The 24,859-nt window shown below is 40.2% G+C and overlaps 1 protein-coding gene across 1 annotated transcript in view; it reads right to left on the reverse strand.

The window, feature by feature from the left end:
- The window catches only part of IL16 (interleukin 16), a 47,651-nt gene extending 25,768 nt beyond the window's left edge, over positions 1 to 21,883 (reverse strand). Inside the window, exons 1-3 of the mRNA XM_009276547.1 lie at positions 21,743 to 21,883; positions 11,811 to 11,864; positions 6,839 to 7,250 (exon numbers count right to left, since the gene is read on the reverse strand). Of these exons, the coding sequence (XP_009274822.1) occupies positions 6,839 to 7,250; positions 11,811 to 11,860 (462 nt within the window). The 5' untranslated portion in view covers positions 11,861 to 11,864; positions 21,743 to 21,883. The remainder of the gene's footprint in view (positions 1 to 6,838; positions 7,251 to 11,810; positions 11,865 to 21,742) is intronic.
- Positions 21,884 to 24,859: the final 2,976 nt, after the last annotated feature.

Below are 24,859 nucleotides of genomic sequence, written 5' to 3' on the forward strand. Positions count from 1 at the left end.
AATTTATTTACGTGAATTACTTAAAAAAAAAAAAAAAAAAGGTTTTATTGGGCTGTAGGGACACGTCGCAAATATCTGTATGTTGTCAGAATCTGCACTTTTTTGGGCCCTGGATATAGATCACTATATTCACATCCAAGTTATTGCAACACGACAGAAAATTAATAAAAGCTGTTCTTTAGAAAAATAAACATTTGACCAATTCATGTGCCAGCTGTCAACTTGCTTTGGGTTTTGTTCTTTAATATCTTTTATTTCCTGTCTCACTTATTATTTTATGCATAGAAAAACTGCTGCTTGTTCCAAGAGTAAAGACAGTTTTTATTTTGCATCCTCCTCCTTTTTAAAGTGTCCTGCTCATTTTGAAAGGTGATTTATAGCTCTGAATGTAGTGAATGCTGCAAATTTGCTAAAATAAGGTTGGCAGGTTTGGTGTGTGGGCAGGTGGATTCTAGGTCAACCTTGCCTACTCATTATTAGAACATATGTTTAAATGCATATTTGCTGCCAGTGAATAAAATGTCTCTGCTTATAAGGGGCTTTGCCACTGAGCACTTCAAGACTCTGGAGAAACTTCTTTCTGCGTTATAATAGCCACTCATCTCTGTGAAAACAAAATGAAGAAAGTCTGTGGGACTTTGCATTATAAGCAAAATTTGTCTTTAAACTGAATCTGCTTGGCTGAAAGATAAAAATCAAAGGTGGAGTTCAAGAGCCTTCTTGAATGCATTTTTGTCACAGGTGAGAGTAGATTAATTTTTCATGTGTTTAGTTCTGGAAAAGTAATTTGCACATCCAGGCCAACTCTCTCCTCCTGCTTCCCTTTTTTTGTCATGCGAAATGCAAAGCTTCTGAGGATGTTTTTCTATCTGCCATTTAAAAGATTTCTTTTTCCTTCATGCTCTCATTAGACATTTCTAGCCCAGAGTCCCCTCTCAAAACATCTAATTCCAGATGTTGTTTAGAAATAAGGGTAACCATGGCATCTGTGGAAAACTGAAAAACTTTTGTGCACTCTTAACGTAAGACACAGTAGTTAGATTGTCTGAAATGAAGTATTATACAAGGCTAGTTCAAGTAAGGTCTTTGACTCAGTTAACCAAGCGTATGACAATTAGCTGATTGACTGTTGTTTTAAAAAGAGCAAAAAAATAAAACAAAAAAAATATCTAACAACAGTACAATAATGAGTTTAAATATTTAGTTTTTCTGGCCTCCTGACTGTGAAATGGCTGGGATTTCCAAGTGGAAGATTAAGAGAATACAGTGTCTTTGGGGATTTTCTTCAAGAAGTATTTTTTTCTGCATCAGTTCTAACAAAGAAAGGGCCAGAGTCTCTCTGGCATAAACTGACGTGACTCTACCGATTCTGACGTACTCTAGCCAATGCCTTGGTCTTTTCAAAATATTTATAGTAGATGTAATTCATTTTCCCAGCAGCATATTCCCTTTGCAATTAATAAAATGGCAGAAGCTAGAAAGCCTTTGGATGATGCAAGAAGCAGGGCATGGGATTCAGGTTCTGCCCTAGATAGACAATTCAGCACATCAGATGTTACAGACGGATCTTTCCACTCATCATCTGGCCTTTGGTATGTTTTTCTGGGAGCCTGTGCCCTGGCCCACATTTTGCAGCACACACTGTCTTAATACAGCAGCCTCTTTCCCAACTTGCTCTGGGGATAACATGGCCCTGATGTCACAAAAGCAAGAAGGCCGGGAAAGCAAAAAAAGAGAACAAGTAGGAAAAGGGAGGAGGACACATAAATGTCTAAATAAATGCGGTCTCCTCTCCTGGCTTTGTTTTTCCATCCTGCCCATAGGCTCATGTTTAAGACATTACAGTCTGTTGCCGTAACACTTGTCCTGGTACCAAAGGGCCAGCTAACTGGTGTTTGCATAAAGGCGAGTTAATAAAAATACATTCTGGTGATGACCAAGGGAGAAAAATGACCTTTTGCTTTTTTCCTCCTTCAAGTAGAGGGTCGGGGACCAAAGGAAGCAAGGATAGAGAATTTTCTAGAACTGAGTGGAACCATGCGGTCAGATCAACTTGGATCCAATGTTTGCATAAAGAGTCAGCCCTTCCCTGTTATAGTTTATTCTAAGTGCTATTTCAACCCTGCTACCAGCCCCTCTGGCTGGTAACTCTCGGTGCTTCCCAGAGTGTTGGTGGTGCAGGGAAGAGGTAATGGAGTGCTTCTTGAAGCAGCTCTCAAACCCAGCAGAGACTGCTGTTCTCTGAAGAATAGGAGCTGATGTTATCTAGTCCTGTCCGTTCTTCCTACAACTGGCATGGTTTCAGACTTTGTAATGACATGAGCAGGCAAGGCCATCTTCCACAGTGTTTGCTGTGTCAGTGCACAAGGTATCAGACACTGCTTATAATTTTTTGTTTTCTTTTCCTTTCAGGCTACCTGAAAATTGCTGATTTTGTGAGAAGCAAACTGTAAAGGTCTGCTTGTTTATACACTGACAAGCTGGCTTTCCAGCTCTGTCCATCCCAGACTAAGCGCGCCTCATCTTGGAAGCTAAGTGGTCCAGGAGCTGGCTGAACAGATGACACCCAGGTAATCCTGGGTGCTCTAGACACAATGAGCAATAGTCAATATGAGTGAATATTGGAACACAGAAACCAAATGAATTAAGAGACTGTTCTATATATGAATATATAATGAAAGGAGATAATTTGAAGAGGATGTAGACATTAATGGATCAGACTGAGACATTCTTTCCCGGGTACTATCTCACAAAGCATAAGTTATGTGCTGTAAGATTTTGATACAGCTTTTCTTTGCCTGGGTGTGCATGGTGATGTATCATTTGCTTCTGCTGCTTTCCTGTACAATCAGCCAGGCAGAAGGAGAGAGATGGCTGTGAAGTTTATGAAGTGATAGTCCTTAGTGGAAACATCTCTACTTGCCTTTCTGCTAAGCAACATGTAGATGAATGAAGCTGCTGTTGCAATGCACAAAACATGCTGAGGGGACAGAGAACAAAAGAAGGAAGAATGTGGCATTTGATAGGAGGTGGGGAGTAGTTAGGTGATGCACTTTGCTGCAGATGTGATTCCTTCACTGCTCCTGACTGTTGCTTTCTCCTCCCCTCGCTTCACTTGCTTTAAAGTATTCCATGGTCAACTGTTTCCTCTTTTCCTGTCTTTGTAATTCCACATTCTCTCTTCCCTCTCCGTTTCCCTTTTCCCAGATTATCTCCTGTTTTCTTCCATTCTCTGTATGTAATGGCAGCAGCTTTTCCGTGACAAAAAATGACTGGAAATAGGACTCCAGCAGGGAAGTGAGATATCTGTGGCAGTAGGGTAGGCTGAGGTCAAAGAAGGACATAACCACTCAGGACTGTTACACAGGGCCCTATGTGACATATAGTGGCCATGTCTTAGTAGGACGTGAATGACCATCTGGTCATCCAAATGTCTGAGGTAACTGCATAGTTCACATGGACGTAGCACTGACTGAGGTTTTTGCCCTGAATGTAATGAACCGCTGAATAGTTGTTGATGGGCTCCTATTCAAGTCTTGTCTCAACCTTATTTCCTTCCACCTGTTATAACTTCCGTACAGATGAAAGGTCAATCCCTGCAGCTTTACATCTTGAGTGTGCCACCATGCCACGTACCGTTGGAAAGAAGTTGCCTAGAAGATGCAGTTATGAACTGAAACCCCTATCATCTGGTACTGCCCACATACCATCCCAGCAAAAGTGGTAGGCACCATCACAGTTAAATAGTGTCCATCCTCTGCCCTTTTGGTGCACTAGTGGTGTAAATGCAGACTATGGATGCTCTGGTTAAAACCAAAAATATCTGCACAGGTACAAGTCACTTTTTGGCACCTGTGGGCCAACCTTTGCAATACTCCTCACAAGAGCCAAATTTACCCAAGATACAAGGTTGTGGTCCCTTCACACACATGTGCTAGCACTGCGCTATGAGTCAGATGATAGAGGAGCAGTGACATCAATTTGCAGTCCCACCCCAATCAGTGTAGGACTATTGGCACCAAAACCTGTGCATATTTTGTTGAAAAGAATGAACAAAACCTGGTAACAGAATTTCAGCCTTCTGAAATTCTCTGGTGTATAATAAGATCTGAGTTCCAGCTCAAAGTCTTTTCTACAGGTAGTGCAATAAGAACAAAGCATTTCTGTGGGGATTCTCTGGAATCTAATATAGGTTGTGCTCATGCTGCAGTGCTTCCCTCAATGGCTACAGCAACACTTTCTGCTGAAGACTGAAGTGAAAGAAATTGACGTCATGGTGCATAGATGCCCTCTCTTCAAAAATCCTCCTCTTACCTCTCATTTCCTTGTTGTAAGTAGCGCCTAGTTTCTCAGACTGTTAGTAATGGGACATAGGACTCTTTGGGATCCTAAAGATTTTGGAATCAGGAAAATGTGCCTCTAATAGATATGCAGAAGTCCTGAAACACTGTTTGATTTGCACATGGTTTATGCAATAGTGAATCCCATGCTATCAGCAGAGTATGGCTCAGAGAGATACTTAAGTTTTTGAACAGAAGAGAGGAACTACTATTTGCAATACTGATGTTCCAGTTTCCCCCTTAGCCCTGGAGAAGAAATGCACAGGGAGCATTAAATCATGCAGGACTTTTAAACATTCTTCTCGCCTTCCAATGTGACAGCAAAAATTAAGTTGTTCAGTTCTGTGGGAGTTATTAGCACCTTCGGAGTCATGCTTAGGGCTGCAGGCACTGGAAAGAAGAATAGTGGAATATCCTCAGCAACACCACAGAAAGAATGGAATCAATTTTCTTGAACAAAGACAATGATCCTTCAGCTCTGAGTCATACGTCATGAATTTCTGAAGTGTCACATGGAGATGGAGAGAGTGAGTGTTATGCTGGGACTTGAAAAATGTGACTCCTTTCTTAAAGAGAGAGGTTTTAAGCTTAAGCTCTCTAAGACACGTGGTACAGGAAGATTGTTCTGACAGGCTTGTGCCATATGGAAGATAGAGATCACTGCTTTCATAATATAGGGCAAAGCCTCAGCAGCAGTAGTACAGGATAAGGTCAGTGTAGCTGTTATCAAAGTTCATCCTATTTAGCATGCTGAGATAAGACTTTTTAGAATCGCTCACTGATCCATGACTCTGAAAGGTATGGAAGATTAGCAAGGAGCATCTGAAGAGGTTTATATTGCTATGAGAGCTCTGGAGAGGGAATTTAATGTACCCATTGTCTACAATGGCACTAAGCAACCCAAACGTTGCTGTAAGGGACTGGGTTGCTGACTAATTTATGTCACCATCCGTCCAGGCTCCTGACCCATCCTGTTCAGTGACACTAACACTCCAGCCTAAGAGTGGATTTATACCCTCAGCAGTTACATTTTATCTGTGCAATGGCATTAGTTATGAGACTTACTCTGATCCCCAGATCCCTATTTGAGCTGCTTGCCAGCTATAAAAGCAAATGATCTAAACTTACAGTCTGCAATAAGATACTGAGTAGTTTCATATGGGTATGGATCACAGCAGTTATTGGAGCCCTGCATATTTTGGAGGTACGCAAGCAAGTAGGCTGTGGCAGCTTGACACACACCTAAGAAAGTGCTTCAGCTTTGTTAAAAGAGAAAAGGGGGGAGTTCAGAGAGGGAGTCCTCCTTCACTCACAGAAGGAAATCGGCAGAGTACATATGGACTGTTTCCAAAAGGGAGGAGGTGGTATGGTTTTGCAAGTGACTGAGCGTATTTTGGGACTTGGGTCAGTGTCACCTATTTATGTTTTCTGTCAGAATGTAACAGAAAGTTGGCTTGTTTTTGTCCTCATCCTGGGACTTTGCCAGGGGCTGAAACACCTCACATCCAGAACTCTGTCCTGCTGTAGTCTTTGCAATACTGGGCTGCATGCTCTGGTCATTAGCAAGAAACTCAAGGAGTAAGGGGAGATTCTGATTTTCAGTACCACTGTGCCACTGTGTGTTTAGACGTAGAGGTCTAGTTTTAGCCAATTTCTATTGAAGGTATGTAAAATAAAATAGAATATAGAAGAAAGAAATATTTTAGGTGAAAGAATCAGTTCTTTCGCATAAGCCACTATTTGCACAGGTAAAAGGCATATAATAAGGGAGGTGCCAGGAGGACACAAACTGTATTAAAAGACATGTCATACTTGCAGTGAGGTGTCTTTTACACATCACACCAACAGGTAGAGAGAAAGTGGAAAAATTACAATAAGTCACTGAAAAGAAACTTTCTAAAGGCATCTAAAATATATTGCTCAGACTGAAAAATTGTTCAGATTGTTAGGGTTAACATAGTTACTCCTTGATTAAAGAATAATGTTGTAATATGAGGCTGTTAAGAGTTTTACATCGCTAGGAAAAAGTGACATCTCTGGTGGTTTTAGAGCTATCACTACCTCCTTCCTGAATCAGAGAGAAAGAACATCTGGCTGCTGAATCTCCTGTGCCTTTCACAGTATTAATTTAATTCATACTTGCATAGCTTGTGAGATCTCATGGTATCACACTTTACAAATGCACTTTACTATAGTGACAGTTTAATATTTTGAGCTGAATACTATATTGCAGGTAGAAAGCACCAGCTGTGCTAATCTGAACACACTGAGAATGGCCTAGCAATCACCGATTTCAGCAGAATGTCAATCAGCAGAGTGCAACAGCACAGCAGGGAAGCTAGTACATTTTCATGCTGTTTCTACAGAGCAGGAACACTGCAGGCTCATAGGCTCTGAAAAAGCCAAGTGGAGTCCTGTGTTCCCAAGAAATATGAATTAATCCATTTAGGAACTACTGCAATGGGAAACATTACAATACACTGCACCGAGTTGCCTACCTTGGTGAGTAACTTTCTTCTCATGTTGTTGCAGTTCTCATTTGCTGCAGCTTTGGACTGGACCACGCTGGTGATCACACGCGGAGCATTAGGTAGGCTGTCTTCTGTCTCTGATGTGCATGGCAGTTGTGTTCTAGGACAGCAGTCAAAATCCTGTTGACCCCAACTGGTAGAGATCTCAAAGGGATCAGGGCATTTCTCATCAGGACTTGACCCATCGTCACTGTTTTTGGCATTGCAAAGTATAAGTGATCTTGAAATGGAGCGAAACTTTCTGGGCTTCCTGTTCCCAGCGTTGCTCTTTCGATCCATCTTCAGAGAGCTGGTGGTGCTGCTCTTTTTCCTATCATTCTCCCATTTATGCGGCATGATACTTTCAATAACTTTCTTTGCTTCTCTGGTGCTAAATATCCTCCAGGAAAGGAAATATAAAAAGTAAGTTGTAATATACCCCACTTTCTCCCACTTAATAACCTACACTACTGAAAAGCCCTAATGAATAAATCGAATCAACAGAGCCTTTCAGTCTGCTAACAGCCACGTGATATCTCATGACTTGCTAATTCTGTTTCTGTGCAGTGCTCTACTAAATTCTTCTTCACCTTTTCATTCTCTTCCCATGCTCCCCAAGCACAATGGAGTGCTTTTAATAAATGTTTTTGATGCTTCCATTGTGCTGCTTCCTTTGGGCTTCTGCTGAATTTGCATGTTGAAATCCCAAATTGAAAAGGAAGATACTTTAAAAGCATTATTCTATCCTCCTAACATTATTTGGAAAGCGGAAGCTCCTTCTGAAGTTTGATTCATGAAACCACTATAATTCAAAGAAGCTTAATCAAATTGTCGAGGATAAGTTCTCCGCCTGATTTAAGTGGTTTAGCAAAAGTAGATCTTAGCCATGAGAGAGTAAGGAATGTCAGGCTGCTATAAAACTCCTACCTTTGCAGACCAGAACTCACTTAAGACCGTGCATTTAACAGTAACAGAGAGATCCAGTGAAGCACTTAAGATGTGAATATCTGATTAGGGATTGAACTCTACAAAGGAATACAGCTCCAATACATTAATCAAAAAGTGTCCCATTACAGAAATGGTTTGTTTCAGCGTATGATTCAGCATACAAAATTAAGAGAAAATGGAAGAAATGCTATACAATCAAAATGTGGCAAAAGTTGGAGCTTTTGTAAAATGAGTAAGGTAATGAGCATGTTACAATAAAAAAGGGGAGCTTTTGTTAAACTGTTTCCTTGTTCTCTCAGAAAAAGTTTTCTAGAAATATTTTGGTAGGTATGTGTCAGTGCTGAAAATTCAACAGGAGGAAGTCTAAATGAATTATTTTGACCTTCTCACTTAATTTTTATTATCATATTTATTACACAAACTTTTCTATTCTCTTCACAGTACCTAACTGATACTGTATGCTGCCATTCTAGAGAAAATACCTATTGAAACTAAAGGATTTGCATAAATCAAAGATGCTATAGGTATTATACACAAAATTGAAAATCAATGTAATTTGAAAAGCACTTCTTGAGTATACTATTGAGAGAAATAGTTTGTACATTGTGCTCTAAACTGGGTTGTTGTGTGTGTTTTGGGTTTTTTTCACTGCTTCTCTGCAGAATTAGGTAGGTACGTATGCACTTTGTACTTGAGATGCCAGTGGTGACATAGAAATAAAAGGCGGCAGATTTTCTAAGGGCTCCTTACAGCCACAACAATAAACGCAGGCCTGCGAGTTCTCACCAAGCCATATTCATATAATAAATCCAAGCCAGCCTTATAATAAATCTGCAGGATTATTTTTCTTTTTTTCCTCTCTCATACAAATGACAAGGAAAAACAAAAACAGATGATAAACACTATGCCATTTAGTACCTGTCTAAAGGAGCTATATGGCATTGCTGGAGAAATACACAATTCAGCATGAATCTGAATTTGTTTGGATTTGTAAAAGAAAAATAATTTGCACACAGATTTTTCAGGAGCAGCTAAGAGGTCCCTTCATCTCCCAGGGAGAAGGATGTTTATTTGTGCAGTCCTTTCTGGCATTTTTGACAGGTAATGCTCCTACAGCCTTCCATCGTAACTTATTTTCCATCATACCAGTCCTCATATTGCTCTGCTCCCTGATGTCTCTTTTCCAAAACAAAATCCCTAACGCTTCAGAAACTCGTGCCCTGAGTATTGGAACTCGTCAGATTTCCTAGCAGGACACTATTCCAGGACAAAGTTTAAGTTTGAAAGTGTCCAGAGAACATGTCAAGTTCCACAATGCTGGTGTGTTTTCTGCCCCTCTCCTGTCTGTCTTTGGGATCCTCTCTGCTCCTGTGGGAGAGTCTGAGCCCACTGGATAGGAACATTGGAACCGAAGCCACTGGGCTCCCAACCTCCCGCACACCGGCATGAGGAAAGCTTTCAGGGTCAAACTGAACTAGCATATTCTCCATTCCCTTCAGTACACAGAATGTTCTACTTTTTTCTTTTTTCAGAGTAGCCTCTCTTCTTATGAATAACAAGATTTGCAACCACGGCTGAATGCAGCCATGGTGTGGATGGAGGACTGCCCAACAGCACAGCCACGCTCCCTTCCTGTGATGCAGAGCACACGCTGAATAAAAGGACATCTAAGCCTATGTGTAAGGACACGGAGGCCAGAGGGGATGGGGAAAGGTATGACATAGATGGAGCTCAGCTTTAACACATAGACTGTGGTTGACATGGGGTATTATTTCTCTGGGATTCATCTCCCTTCCTGCACTATTGAGACAAGCTACTTTTCAGAACCTCTATGCGGTAATTTATTTTGAAGTAAAGAGATGAGAAGTGCTCTGAATTATATTAGAACAGTAATTTTGAGAACTGAAATAAGTAGTTAGTTGTGGTGTAATTCAGCATCACAAGTTTGCAATTTTTTGTATGCTTTTTTGTTGATTACGTTAGTTAAAAGCTGACTGACACTTACCCCTACTAATACGTAAAGACTTTCAAGGTTTGGAGATTTTGTTTGTTTGTTTTAAAAAATACACTTTTCGGTGTTTTGGTAAGCCTAAAGCTTTAGTCTACCATAATACATATGTACCTAATTGCACTTTCTGAGTTGGGAAATCCCTGTTAGTGTTCCCAGTGTGTTAGGAAATTAATCTTGTAAAGCTTGATGTTGCTTTTGCTGTATGTCTGAAGGTAGGTAAAAATGCAATCCGGCCCATTAGACGAGACTGTAGAGTGGGAAAAGCAATAGGATGGCCAGGATGAGGGGAACTTCTGCAAGTACATCCCCTCAGCACCTGGGTAGGAAGCAACAGAGCTAACTTGCTGAAAGTGCATGGAATGCACATCACTTGAAAGTCTGCAACAGGGATTGTTGCTCCTTCTGTGACTCTGGCAATCGCTATTAGACACTAGCAATAAGAATGTCAGAAATGAGCCCGAGTTGCTTATTCAGACCTAAACAATCTTGCCTATGGGGGAAAATTAGAAGAAATAGCACTTTTCATTCAAGGATTTCAGTGCTGTAGAAACATTAACTGCACTCTTACTTCCCCAAAGAGAAAGAATTAAAAACGAGCTATTAAGCACATGGGTAAGCAGAGAACTTGATAGCTTAATGGTCAAAATACAGCTCTCTAGAGACTGGCATGCTAGCATGTAGGGTGGAGAGATGAGGGAGCCCTTCCTCATTCTGCCTGAAGCTGCTGAGCTTAAAAGGGAGCACTGCCATCAGTACTAAATGCTCCAAGAGGTGCCTCTCTGACTATGCTAAGCACCTGGGATGCAGGGAACACACAGAAACACCTGTTGAAACAGTGAAGGAAACTGTTTTAAGTACCTTCTGCCATCCCACCCCCCTGCAGTGCTCCTAAGGAATTTTACCTTATGCAGAGAGAACATCTCTTTTGCCCTCCTGCATCAGCTATTTCCTTCTCCCCCTCCCCCATCAGAGCTCCATCAGCTCAAAGACCAAGTTTAACTCTGAATGACTTACCTAGTATCTCAAAGCAAGCCAGTGGCTGAGGTGAAAATAAACCCCGTAGACCTGAAGACTTCCAGATAAACACTTGTTTTGCTCTAAGTATTAGATCACAGCCCAAGTCTTAACTAAGGCAACATCCTTTCCAGAGCTGCTGATTCATGGTTGCATAAGTGACAGAAATATAGGGGGTACCAAAAACATTGTCTATAAGTTTTCCGATAAAATTATCCAGAAAAGTTATTTTACACAGAAAACAATATCACAATTGCCAGAGAAGCTTTATGATTCATTGCCATCTTCCACCAAATTTAATTCAAGGTATTGGTGGCATGAACAATTACTTCAAAGTCAATTCTCCAAACCATTCATCTTTTCCTCCAGTGCACTCACTGCTTGTCATTTTCTCTTGCCATTCTTATACCTCCAGCACGCCTGATGGAAGTTGTCTGTGGGTTTGTAATGCAAACCAAATGTTCCTTCTCTGCTTCTTTTTTTTTTTCCCCAAGCTTTATTTTTCCAGCTTTAAGTCTAAAAAGCCCTAACTCAGTCTGTCTTCTGCAAACAAAATACATGATTTGAGCTGTGCCCATTTGGTTCAAATTTTTGGTTGGATATTAAACCGAGCATTTACAAGATGCAAATAATTTGGTGTAGCTCCCAGACTGAATGCGAATGCTCTGCTGTTAACCAGACAGTAGGAAAGATAGAACTTTCCTTTACTAGCAAGAACAAGATGAGTTTTACATTACCAAGTGCTAACAGCATGATATCTTGCATCCCATTTTAATCTAGATCTTGTGACCTTTGTCAGATTCATTACTGAGCAGTACTATTAGCACTGAACTATTGCAGATGTCTAGGATTTCCAGGCAGTAGGAAGAGCTAGAGATTTGGAAGTTTTCTAATAAAGAGTAAGAAACTCTTGGAGAGCTGAATTTACTGTTAAAAAAATTAAAAACTCCCTAATTGTAAAATAAAAATTCAAAAGGAGGAACTTACAACAGCGAGGCAGACAAACCTGACTCCTGCAGAAGGCTGTTCCTCTTCATAGGCCTGGCAAAAAAAGACAGAGTGAATAATTGAAAACACACTCTCATGGTGTCACGTGACTCGGTTTCAGTAATTCTGCTCAGTACATTGGAACGGAGCTATTGTTTCCTAATTGAAGAAAATGTTAGAAAGGATAGATAAACAAAAGCAATGGGATGCAGTATTGGGGAAACTGTTTCCAGCAGGCTCCCAGCTACCCAGAGAAGGCAGGACCATTTAAGGAGTTTGTGTCATTTGTCTTTACCCATCGCTCTCTGGCCCTAGGATTGATGGGGTTCAGGCATGTTAAACCTACTTGGGGGGAGGTGAGGGGGGCCAGCCAGAATCCATGCTAATCAAGTGCAGGATTTCCTGCTGGAGGCTGAGATGGCAAGCATGTTTCTCGTAATTTTTAGCAGATATTTTAAGCATTAAGCTAGTAAGAATTTCATAGGCCACTTCTACTCCAGGAGCAAAAGATAATAGGAGCCGCTTTTGAATCCCAAGCCCTTGTATTGTGCACCATGAAGTGACATGGTCCCTTTAACCTACCAATTCTTAAATACTCTCCTCTTTATGGGCTAGACTGCAACTTTGTGATCCAACCTGATCAAGGACTCAGAAAATTGTTGCTTTTTCCATAGAGCATCCGGGAAATGAGAACTATGCCATGGATTCCAAATTGCCTCAATTACACCTTTCATTTGCTGCAGAGTAAACGGTTCACAGTCCATTCTACTGGCAACTCTATTGTGGCAACTCCCCCCACGAAATACTGCTTGAGTTGTACCTACCATCAATCGTGGGAGCAGGCAGACACCTTTCTGCCACACCCCTAGGCACACTTAGCTGTTTTTCATCAATGACACAGATCGATGTGTCAGTCCCCACCTGTCAATCCTCAGTTCTGCTCACACTGACAAATAACAGTCTTGCTGCAGAAACCTACTTTCTCTCGATGAATTTGTGTGAGAAGATATGTAGGGAGTTTGTAAATAATAAAAAGAAGTTCCACAGCAGAAAGGATTGTCTCTGAAACAGCTAATGTTAGTTTATTGAAATAGTGAGGCCTCTCTGGAATGTTCTCGCAGACTATAAATCCTATACTTTTCAGGAAAATGTAAACAGAAACCTGAATTTTACACTTGGGCCTGTCTGGTCATGGAAATGGTCAACAAGAGAGTGCTTAGACACCTGCTGCTCTCTGTGTTCTGTGGCTTGGAGGTCCTGGTTTTATTGGTCTGTCACTAAACTTGCAAAAGAGAGAGAGAAATTATATAATAGGTTTAAAATATTGCACTGATATGGTCTCATGTTTAGTCATCCTGTGACTTCCAGATAAAACATGGACTGTGAAGACAAGCATCTGCCCCATGAGAATGATGTACGTACTCGGAGAAAAAGTGAAGATGAAATCTCTGCTCTGTACAGTGTCTACAGGAGCCCCGAAACACTCTGTCCACAATTGTGGCTAATTTATATTTTAAGTGTTTACGAAAAGAAAATAATTTGACATTATTTTCCCAACAATTAAGTTTTCAAGCTATTAGTTCCCTGAAGGAAATCTGTTGTAAAGGAAATGGTTTTAACCTGGATCACTGGATGACAATAAACATGGAACATTACCCAACTCTTTTAAATTCTAATCTTGTAGAAGAACCATGATTTGACACTGAGTAGTGAACAACAGTTACCAAGTAGCTTTCCTGGAAAGGAGGAGAAATAGGGAGCTGATTTTGTGTTTTGGGAAACAGTTCCTCACTGTATTTGAATAGAAAGGACAGTGGCCTTGTACATAAAATGGGGTTTTACAGTGCTAGTACTGTAAAAATGAAATATCAGTGAGGAAGCAAAGCCCCATACTGTTTACCACTTAACTGCCTTATACTGTAACACACACATGTTTTTGTTTAGCAATAGAGAACTCATTCACACAAAATCTCAACAGCCCCTGAGTTTTGGTCCAAACTGCTTGAGCTAGGAGCTCAAAAGCATTGGAAAGCTTTTTTTATTTCTTCCCATTGTCACATGCTATTGCATTTCCTGACTATGGGCTGAATACTGTAGTCCCTAAGCCACTGGGAGTTTTGTTCATTCAGAATCTGGACTTCTGCCAAGGCCGGCAGCAGAAACATAAATATCACAGGGAGGGGCTGTTTTTTCATGTTGTTTCACTCTAACCTTTTGCAGTTTTTTCCGTCTTCTCTATACAGTAATTGTTCAGTGCCCAATGGTGAACAGAAAAGCACATTTTTAGAAGCCATAAGGAAAAGGAGAGAGAGAGAGAGAGAACCTCTGCTGCGCCTGCCATCTTGCACTAATGGTATGCTTTGATATTGGATACTGTGGTCAATCTTCATTACTTAGCTCAAAGGTATTGTACCAGGAAAAGGGCAATGAAGACTGATCAGAGACTGGAATTTTGTATTAAAAGATTGAAATTATGTTGAGTCTCCTTTGCAGAAAGGAGCTGCATTGATAAAGGTTTATGAGGTAATAGGTACTATAAGGAAAATCAGCTGGGTTTCTTTACTGCCTTCTCATGTGAGGGACAGGAAAAGAAGAATGCAGTAAAATGAAGAGAGTTCAAACAAATAAAAGGAAATACTTGAAACCTAAGGCATAATTAATGTGTGGAACAAGAAGATAGCAGAAATCACGAGCACTTTGAAGTTAGCTCTTTTGCCTTTGATTTCAGTGGGACAGAGATTTCACCCCAAGAGGTGAGTTGATGAAAATAATATCTGCAGTTAAAGGGAATAGCGTGCAGAAGGGGCAGCAACTCTTGCTTCAGAATAAAAGTCAAACAGTACCATTCACAGGTAGAGTGATACTTCTGCCCTGGGATAGGGTCCTAGCTACCATAAAATGGAGGAACTTTTCCGACATCTGGAGTTAGTGTCTATTGGAGGTGGGAAAAGGAAATCGAGGAGCCATTGAACTTATTTTTATGACAGTTCTTCTCCTTTGCCTGACTAAAATCAGGATGTGTCTGGAACAATAACAGATACAGGAGCTGATCCCTCTTTTCCCCAAATTATTTTCCATATCCAAAGGTTTGCATTCTAGAGGACAAATATGCAGACTATTCAGTACTAAATATTTTGCCTGTTGCTACTGGTGATAACCTTTTCCAAAAAGGAGCATATAAATTTAAACAGAACATTAGTACTGGGCAAAGCAAATCTAAGTAATGATGGAACTTAGCCTCAGTCCTGATCTCCACCCAACTCCAAATACTACTTGTGTTAATAGGAAAGAAAGCCAATAGTTTGGAGTGTTCTAGTTTTTGTCCTGTCCTTACGTTGCTCAGCAAACTGATGAAATACTTTTGCCTTAAACACAGTCACAATTTTCACATTTTGCCGTATTCCAGACAACAGTTATGTTGCACAGGACAATCCATCCCCTCATTGCTGCTAAGCCAAGACTGGATTAGTCATCTCTGTCTTGGGTTTCGCAACATTCACTCTGCTCTTCCATCTATCAAAACATAGCAACATGGCACGTTGAGTCACCCTATAAGCACAGTTAATCCAGTATCCTTCTCCAGCAATGGCTGATAGCAATTGCTTCAAAGGGATTACCTTTAAAAAAAAAAAAAAGAATCAAGAGAGAGCTTGCTTTCAGGAAGAGTTTATTCTGAGTATTTTATTGGTAAGAGTAGGCTGGCACTCTGAGGTTTTGTATGTATTCCAAAACTGTTGAAGCTTTTTACATTATGATTGGATAGTCTTGTTTTAGCAGAAGCTACAGCTGCCCCATAATGGATAAGTATTGCATTATGTCAAATTAGGTAAATCTCTTTCTAATTCCTTTCGTCACTTAGTACCTAACTTTTGCCAGGAAGCACAAAGAATTTTTTTTTCTTCTACAGATGAAATGAATCCTGTGTAATGTAACATAACTGTAATTTATCCATTTCTGGCTCCCATTAAGCTTTTGATTTCAAGAGTATCCAGAGGCAATGAGTTTCATGTGTTACATAAAAATGTACTTCCTTGTAATTGTTTTAAATTCGCTGCCTCTAAGATTTGTTCAGTTCTTGTACTAGGAAAAATATCCTGATCTTCAAGTCTCCGTAGAATCCTTTTCTCATTGATCTCTGTACTGATGTCATCCTCTATCTTCTACATACTTTTATCTTTTCTTCTTCTGCCCCTCCTTTCTCTCAGCTTCGTGCTGCTTTCATATGTTTGGATCTCCTCCTTTTTCTTCAGATCTTTTTTTAAAAACCTACTTCCTTTCTGTGAACTTTATTACCTGACTCTTTCATAATGGTATCCAGCTCTGCAGCCTTCCAGACTGTTTTCCAGTGAATTGCCTTCCTGTGAGTTAATAAAAGTTCCTAGACCTTGTCTTCCCAAATACGTTTGTGTTGCATGACATGCACTCACACTCTGCATGATTACTAACCTTATTCTGGTGTCCTTACTTGTTGCAGTGCCTTAGAGATAAGCTGTAAAATATTGCTTATATAGTTCCATGGAAGAGGGTCTAATCCTAAGTGTACACCCATCAAAAAGTATTTTTACCTCATCTTGAGAACTTATCCTGGAACTCTATGAAGAATATGTTACTGTATACATACGATGCTTTGTTTACAGAAAAAGTAGCCCGTGTGATCTACGTAAGTATTGTATTACAAGCATGTGGTTGAAAAATTACAGCGCTATCAGCGTAAAGAGCATTGACTGCAGCCATGGTGTTGTATATGAGGCATAGCAAGAATGGTACCCTTTTACAAAGGGTTGTGGCTTGTGTTTGTTATTTTAATGTTTGTGTACTGGGTATATAGACTATGTGTAAGCGATTATGTTGGGCTTAGAGAAACACTACAGAACATTTGTGTCAGCTATGAAGTTGCTAAATATCTGGTACTGAAGAAAAGGTCCATCAATTTTTTTAAGCCATTGACCAATACACAGTTTATAACTTACTGCAGCGCCAGAGTAGTAAAAACATTATGTGAGCTCCCCTGTATGGTGTCATTCTAATTTAAAACAAATATTTTAAAAAGTTATGACTTTACCTCTTCTTTCCACATTTCCAGTCACATAATGTTCCTTTTTCATCTGACTTTGCATTCCTTTTGATTTATATTCCCCTGAACTGTAGGCTGACATAAGGGGCCCTTTAGGTTGAATGAAAGGAGAATTATCAATTGCCAAAACTATGATTTATCAGGAAAAAAAGTAAAGGGTAAAAGAAAAATGAACTTACTCCACATACAAAAATCATATGAAAATTTTCTCTGTATTTTTCAGGAGTTCAGTATAAAAGGTGCATTTAGACCTGTCTGGTTTTACATTTTATTGTGAGCTGGATTCTGTCATATTCGTTGCTACTGCTTTCTCCAGCAATGGCTAATAGCAATTGCTTCAAAGGGATTACCTTGTAAAAAAAAAAAAAAAAGAATCAAGAGAGAGCTTGCTTTCAGGAAGAGTTTCTTCTGAGTACCTTATTGGTAAGAGTAGGCTGGCACTCTGAGGGAATGGAAGTACTGAAAAGGTGAATATATTTAGTCCATCTGAGTACCAGTGGCAGAATTTGCTCTGTATTTTACACTCTGGCACGGGCACCACTTTGTACAGCAGCCTGATCTTGGTCTCACTGAAGTCAGGGACTTGTTATCCTTTAGCATTTCACAGATAGCATGCATGGTCCTGTCTTCATTGCTGGGTTTGCTGGTTTGGGGTTGTTGTTTGGTTGGTTTTGTTTTGGTTTGGTTTGGTTTTTTTTTGAGAGGCGTGTTGTGGGGTTTTTCTGGTTTGGTTTTGGGTTTTTTTTTAAATTAGCATTGTCAGTGATTGATGAGGAATTATGCAATCTCTTCTCTTGGATATCTATGCCTGAATAAGATGACTGTAGCACATTTATAAGTACAGTTGTCATTTCAGCTGCAAGGCTTTTGGAGTAGCTACTTCTGAGTATTTGTGATTCCTGGTGCCTGGCAGAGGCAAAGCTACTTAATACAGGCTGCTGGTTAACTCTGCACTAAACAAGTCTTGAGGACCTTTCACATTGCTGCTGCTTTACTTTATCTCTAAGGCTGTGACAATCAGAATGAAGCTGAGCAGATGGTTATTATTTGTGGTGTCGAAGGTAACAGTATAAAAGCTTCAATGGCACCTCTCTTGCTCTTAACTTCTGCAATACTGTAGCTTTTAACACTAACTTTAGTTGTAATGCACACCACGTATGTTGCTCCCTAGCGTTATTGTTGACAGCAAGATGAGACTAGATTATTTTACAGGTTTCTCATGGGTGAAACAGTATAATCTGTCACGTAAATAGCTCCCTGGTAAGACACAAAACACAACGCTTCTGGTGCTTCATGAGATCTGATGACACCCTGCTCATAGGTGTGATAGATGGTGCCACAGTCAGCGGTAGCATCCTAAACAGTCTAGGATCTAGCATCTTTGGGACATCACTTTTCTTCCATCTTTTGAAATCAGCCTACACCTTCAGAGAAGTATCGAATGTTAAATAGCTTGGAGCCAGTGACTGAGAGATCTCAGCTGAGGATTCCTGATCTTGGCTTTTGGTTTTCCTACAGAATCACAGGTTTTAAGCCCAGAAGAAGTTGTTCTAATTAGCTAGTCTAATTGATCTGTCAAAGAGAAAAATTTAACCTGTAACTCCTGTACTGATGGCAATAACTTCTGCTCCAGGTAAAGCATACCTTTTAAAATAAGCACCAAATCTGAATGTAAAGACATCATTCCACAAACCTTGAAAACTTGCTATATGCTCAGATAGGTTATTACACTTGTTAGTTACCATTTCTTTTAAACATTGCTGTGTCCTGACACTCATTTGCTTTTATTTTGGTATTTGTCCAAAAGAGCTTGACTATTACTGTTATGGCACAGTAAAGGCCCATGATCACTTCCCCAGCATTTTTTGTGAAGATCAGTAAGGGGGACCATGGGGTGGGAGGTGTCATGGAACTTTATTGCACGACCTAATATTTGATTGCTTTGGGGTTTTTGTGATGACCTCAGTTTAAACACTGGAAAAATAACTGTTAGGTCCACAGTGTCTGTAGTCCAGGGCTACCAGCTAGTAAGCAATTAAGCTCCATGGCATTAGGGAGCGGAAGGGATACCTTAATCCATAAGAAACTGGTATAACACAGATCACAGGTACTATATTTATTTTGCAGCTGATGGAGGGGACAAGAGCAGCTATACGATTGGGTTGTGTGACAGATTGCCTCCTGACCACGTGGCTGTCTTGTGAATAGACTATCTGGAAAGGCTGTCTGGATATGCACGAAAAGCCGGTATGTCTGTGAATGTGTAAAACAGCATGTTGAGGCTCACACAAAGCCACGTACTACAGTAGGCTTGGTCCTGGGGGCAGCCACTGAATGACCCTGGTGCTAGAGCAGAGATGTGCTCAGGGAGGTCAAATTTTCCAGTGTCCTTTCCTCATGTATGCTCATTTTTGATCCCGAGAATATCTAATAATCTCTCCAGAAGAATTAATACTATCTCCTTTCTCTCAGTTTGGATTTCCCAAAAGAAACAGCCTCTTCTGGAATTTAAGTTCCAAGTAATTGTCCAAAATCATGTTCCAAGACAACCATACCAGGTTACACCAACGTAACCCAGGATTTCCATTCTGGTTCTTTCCTTTTCTTCTTTTCTTCAACATCTTTTAAACTGCTAATAAGTTTGTCTTTTAATTCATGGAGTGAATCTTAAAAGACTTGACTCAAATAAACATTCAAGAGGTAAGAATACCCAGACCTTTGGGGGTTGTATGCAAGAACAGGAGTTTTAAAGTTGGATTTTTTCCCTATTTCTGGCTAAAACAAAGGACCCTAAATGCATAAATGGGTAGAGGAAAAATGTTAAGATCTTGACAATATCAGTTTAGGCTCAGTGTAAACTACTTATAACTGAACCTTACCAACCGCATCTAATACACATCGCTCACTATAAAGCAGTAACAATCTGCCCCAGCTCATTTTTTGACAGAACACTGTATTGAGTATGGAGATCTCCTTCCAGCTCTGATAGTGACCTGCTGTTTTGACCTTAGATAGGTTTACTTTCCCTCACTTCTGAATCCTTGTCCTCATCAATGAAAATGAGTTGTGGCTGTCACCTTTTTTCTTGGATGTGTGGGGTGGGGATTTCTCTGATGAAAAGTGCTATAAGAGAATTAAATGGTATTTTTTTTAATGGGACAAAGAACAAAACGATTAACAACTAGTCTTAGAAAACAATAAGAATTTGCGGGTGTCAAGTAATGGTATCCTACACCAACCCATCTCGTATTATGCAGAATCTATCGCATACAAAGTTTATTCCATATGATAAAGCACGCAAGTTGTTTTACAGTGTGCAGTATGTGTCATACTGTACTATACACAGCATAAATATTGTGTTATAACAGCACCAGGCAAATAAAAGCAGCAGATCACATCACTGGTGCTCTCTAATAGCGAAGAGCTGTAGAAGTGACGAAGAGGCCATCGTCTGTTGGGTCAGTCCTTCAGCATAAATTGAAGCAACGTGACAGCCCCGCAGCTTTGTCATCCATTCACAGCCCCAGGCTGGTACGGTGGGGGAAGAGGGGAGTGTTTTGGCCCCACCTCCACCCTGACAGCAATCCCCCTGCAGAGGAGCAGCAAGGGGTGCTCCAGAAGCCGCTGCGCTGGCTGTCTCTCCCAAGGGGCTGCTCGCCAGGAGGTGTGCGCTCAGCTCAGAGCATACCAGCTCCACAGCAAATGAGGTTACACTGGCAGCATGGATAATATATCATCAATACGTGTGTGCTATGCTCGCCTGCGTGTTTCTTCTGTAGGCTCATACTGTATGAATCAGTTACTAATGAGGCTCATAATAAAGGGTACTATTAAGTGAACGCTGCATTTATAATGTTGGCAAGGTTTCAAGTCTACAGATGTTATTTATAGTATATGACTAAACAAATACGTATCCCCTTTGAGGCTGAGACTCTGGAGCAATTTACTGATTTCCTGTATAGGCTAGTTCATACAGAGATTCAAGTAAATAGTGCATTTGGATGTCTTGCTTGGAACTATGCTCTGAAACTGTAGTAGATAATCATATTAATGTTTAATTTTAAAATGGTTTGGAAACGTGCATGTGTTTTCAGAGGATTAGATATACTACCCCTATGCAGTTCTCATGGAGAAATGCATTTTTCTCCATTGCTTCTTTAAAGAAAAGTAAAATATTTAAAGAATATAGCCTGCAGTTACACAGCAGAGTTGAAATGAGTAGAAAAGTTAGAAACAATTCTGGAAAAAAATGGACTTAGCAAAAGCTAAAAACAAAACAAAACCCCATATCCTCTCCTTTTCATTTGGTTTTGAAGTTAATTCATTTCTCTTATTTATGAAGATTAATTGGCAGTGAGAGAGATTTTGTATATTTAAAGTGCTTTTGAGTAATGAATCATTTGATTTGTGATTTTGTTTCTTTTCCGCCTCTTATAATATTGCAGGTTTAGAGAGGCCTTCAAAACTGAAGAAAGCTACAAACTCACAAAAGTCTCTAGTCCACTCTGCTGGCTTTTATATGTGTCAGGAGAAATAAGAGAAATATTATTCAGCAAACTAAAAGTGTCTTAAATTAAGGTACTTCCATGTAGAGCATCTTTGTTTTAAGTCATCATGCTGATAATTGAACAACAATAATTTACTTCAAATTTCTCATATAATTAAAAAACAAAACAGCAATGATAGTGAATAGACAGACAAAAACATAGTTTGTGAAGCACCTCTGGTTTTACCTCTTATCTGTTTACTCTTCTCTTTTAAAGTCTCAAATTAGAACAGTTGAAAATGATACATACTGACATGTAAAAACAGCTGACTGTATGATGCCTAAATAATTTGCTATAAAAATATCACTTACCATTGCCAAGTATCTTCTTATTTAAGTCCACTATTATCATGCCTTCTTGGATGTGAAATATGCAGCAGAGTCAATTCCCAGTGTGCTAAATACTTGACAAAATAATAAACGCAGTGTAACTCCACTGTGTTTGGATATTTGACTGTAACTCCTAAGCATTCAAAGTGACTACTCAATACAACAACTTCTCCTCTGCAGAAAATGCCTTGCTATTTGCCAGCAAATCTTTAATGCTTTAGATTGGGTATTTCCAACTACCGCCCTACTTGCTAGGCAGATGTGTATAAAAGAGATGTTATTTCACTGAATCAACCACTGAGATCGTAACCCTTTTCCTGTACCACAAACAGAAATGTAAAACCTCAGACTTTCCTTTTGGACTTTTACTGACTTGTGTCTGTTGTAAGAAAGCAAAACACAACTAGTCCAAGGGCTAATATATGGAAAATGTGTTAAAATGTTTTAGATCATCTCATTGCTTCTCATTCCTGCAATTCATTGGTTAACTGGCTCGTTCTGTGTTTATGTAGTTGCATGGTACAAATACAACACCTAAACTTCGTGCCCAAAGTTGAAATGATTCATTTATTACTTTTTACTCCCTCCCCCCCCAAAAAAAAAAAAAAAAAAGGGAAGAAAGAAAACACACAGTGCTCATTTAACCCAAGTGAGTGAAAACGCTTTTCATAAGGTCTGCAAGGGCTTTGGGAGGTTTTTCTTTGGTGAATAAAGTCTGTGTAGTGGAGGGAAGAGTTTTGTCTGAGGATGGCAGAAATCAAGCTAAAGCAAACAGACACAAATTAGGATCCTTTTGCTGTGTGAAAATAAGATAATAGTAAAGGAGGTGCAAACATTATCATACCAGATCGCTTGAGAGGGATTCATTGTTTTGGGGAAGTGAGTGGAGGCAGGAGGAGGTAGGAGGTATTTTTGTGAGGGTGTGTAAGACTCTGCTAGTGTTTTCCTCTCTGAAATTACATCATTGGTCAACGTTTGTTTATGTCTTTTTGTGAGGTAATTACCCTAAAGAGATAATATGTAGGCTTTCCATCTTCTGGGTACTTATAAATATTAGTTAATTAAATGTTATAGCCACAGTGGAGAAAGCACAAGAGAAATCATGAGTGAGTGCCATACTAAGAAGTGGAAAACAGGACTGAGTAAAGACATCTCCTCTGCTCCCTTTTCTATGCTGGAGAGAACAGGGCTACGTGATAAGTCACTATTCCATAGGATGTACCACCCTGATTTCTGAAACTGGCTGTGGGATCAGTCACTGTCAGAAAGAGGGGGTTACAATGGGCAACTCGTCCTCCTGCCTGCGTCCCAGCCACAATGTAAGTACCTCTAGCACAACTCTGATGGGACAGTGTTATTCTGTCTTCGTTCATCATCGTCTCCAGATGGGTATTAGACTTAATCAAATTCTAGCCCTAACAGCTTGTTTCAGGACCACAGCTGGAATCAGCATGTCTAGACTAGCACTGATTTATTCCTGGCTCCCAGACCTATGTGCATGCTACTATTCCATATGCTTCCTGTTAGAGAGGTAATAATGCCATTTCACAGCATAACTTTAATTTTTCTTTTTTCCTACCCTTTTTATTGTAATTAGAATTTATTTTGCTTATGTGGGAAAGTGTCCTGGCCCTGCTCTGCACAAGACTACTGCCAGTTCTGCTGGAACAGAGCAAACTTCCACACAAACAAAATAAAGTTCACAAAGGAAACAGTTAAATTTTCTGACTGCCTTCACTGTCACAGAAAATGCTAAACACATTTGTAAGTTATATAAAACTGCATCAGTTCATATTTTCCCCTCCTGGTTTCACAGCCCAGAACAGCAAAAGGACCTGGTGACATCTCTAGGCTCTCAAGAGTTTAGTAATAAAAATAAAAATCCTCAACAGAAAACAACACTCCACACCCTCCCACTGCTGGGCAAAAGAGTTTCCCGCTTTCCTCACTTATCCTCAGACTAAACAATGTTAAATTTACAAAACTGACACCTGTTTATAGCAAGTACTCTACCCTAGGAGCCACAGAGGTTGCTGTATATCATTGTCCATAATCCACAGGACAGCTTTCAACCTAGCATGTCAAGTAATTAGGAGAGAAACCTTCTGCCTTAATTAATATCTAAGCAACATATGCATTGAGGCATGCTATAGCCCTAAGCTGGGGGGTGTGCATGCGTGGGGGGTGTTCCTCTGCTGTAAATTAACCTCTGATTTTAGTTTTTCTCGTTTACCGTGAATAGTAATTGATAAAGTCAACAGCATCATGCGCTTCTATCGGTGGTCTGCGGAACACGGGGAAGTGGCCTGCTGTGCAGGTACTGCAGGGGAGGCAAATTAATGGCTGTCCAACAGTGCTGATAATCCTGACGGCAGACGCTGAAGGAACTAAGCTGGTGAGCTGCGCCTGCCTTGAGGGGAAAGTGGGCTAAAAAGCCCTGTGGGGAGCAGTGGGTTAACTGGTGTGAGACTGTGGAGGGTAGTTCAGATACCTAAGTGCAGGGCACGAGGGGAAGGAAGGGATCAAAGGAGGAAAGGTCTCAAGTTAGGGTGCTAGGCTGGATTTGCTGAAGTGGGTAAAGATTGAATAGAAGGTGCTGGGTATAGGCATCAGCTATATCAGCTGGTATATATATATTTTTATCTCTCTCTCTCTCTCTCTCTTAGCTATCTAAGCCGGATAAGATGTGGTGCTGGATTGGGCCCTGCAGACTGGGCTCAGGGGAGAGCAGAGAAGGGGTTTGGTGGGGAACTGACCCTTTCCCTTTTTCTCTGGAGCAGCAGGGAAATGACACGCAGGCCTTGTGCTCGCAAGAAGCTCATCCACAGCCTGTATGCCACTTTTCATCCATTCATCTCGGTAGATACGACAAAGGTCTGTGGCTCCTGCTATCCTTGTTTACAAAGTGATGAACTGAGGACCAGAAAAGTTGTTTGAACGAAAAAAACTTAATTTGAAGGATGTCACGATTCTGACACCCTCTAAAAATCTTTCAGTTTATAGATGTTTATCCATGCCCCTAAATCCCTTTTAATTCCCTTTTCCAGGGATTCCTATTTCTTTTCAGACAATGAAAGCAAAATAAGCTAATCTTAAAAC

Source organism: Aptenodytes forsteri, unplaced genomic scaffold (genome assembly GCF_000699145.1).
Source record: "Aptenodytes forsteri isolate BGI_AS27 unplaced genomic scaffold, ASM69914v1 Scaffold1, whole genome shotgun sequence".
In the NCBI taxonomy this organism is placed as follows: Eukaryota; Metazoa; Chordata; class Aves; order Sphenisciformes; family Spheniscidae; genus Aptenodytes; species Aptenodytes forsteri.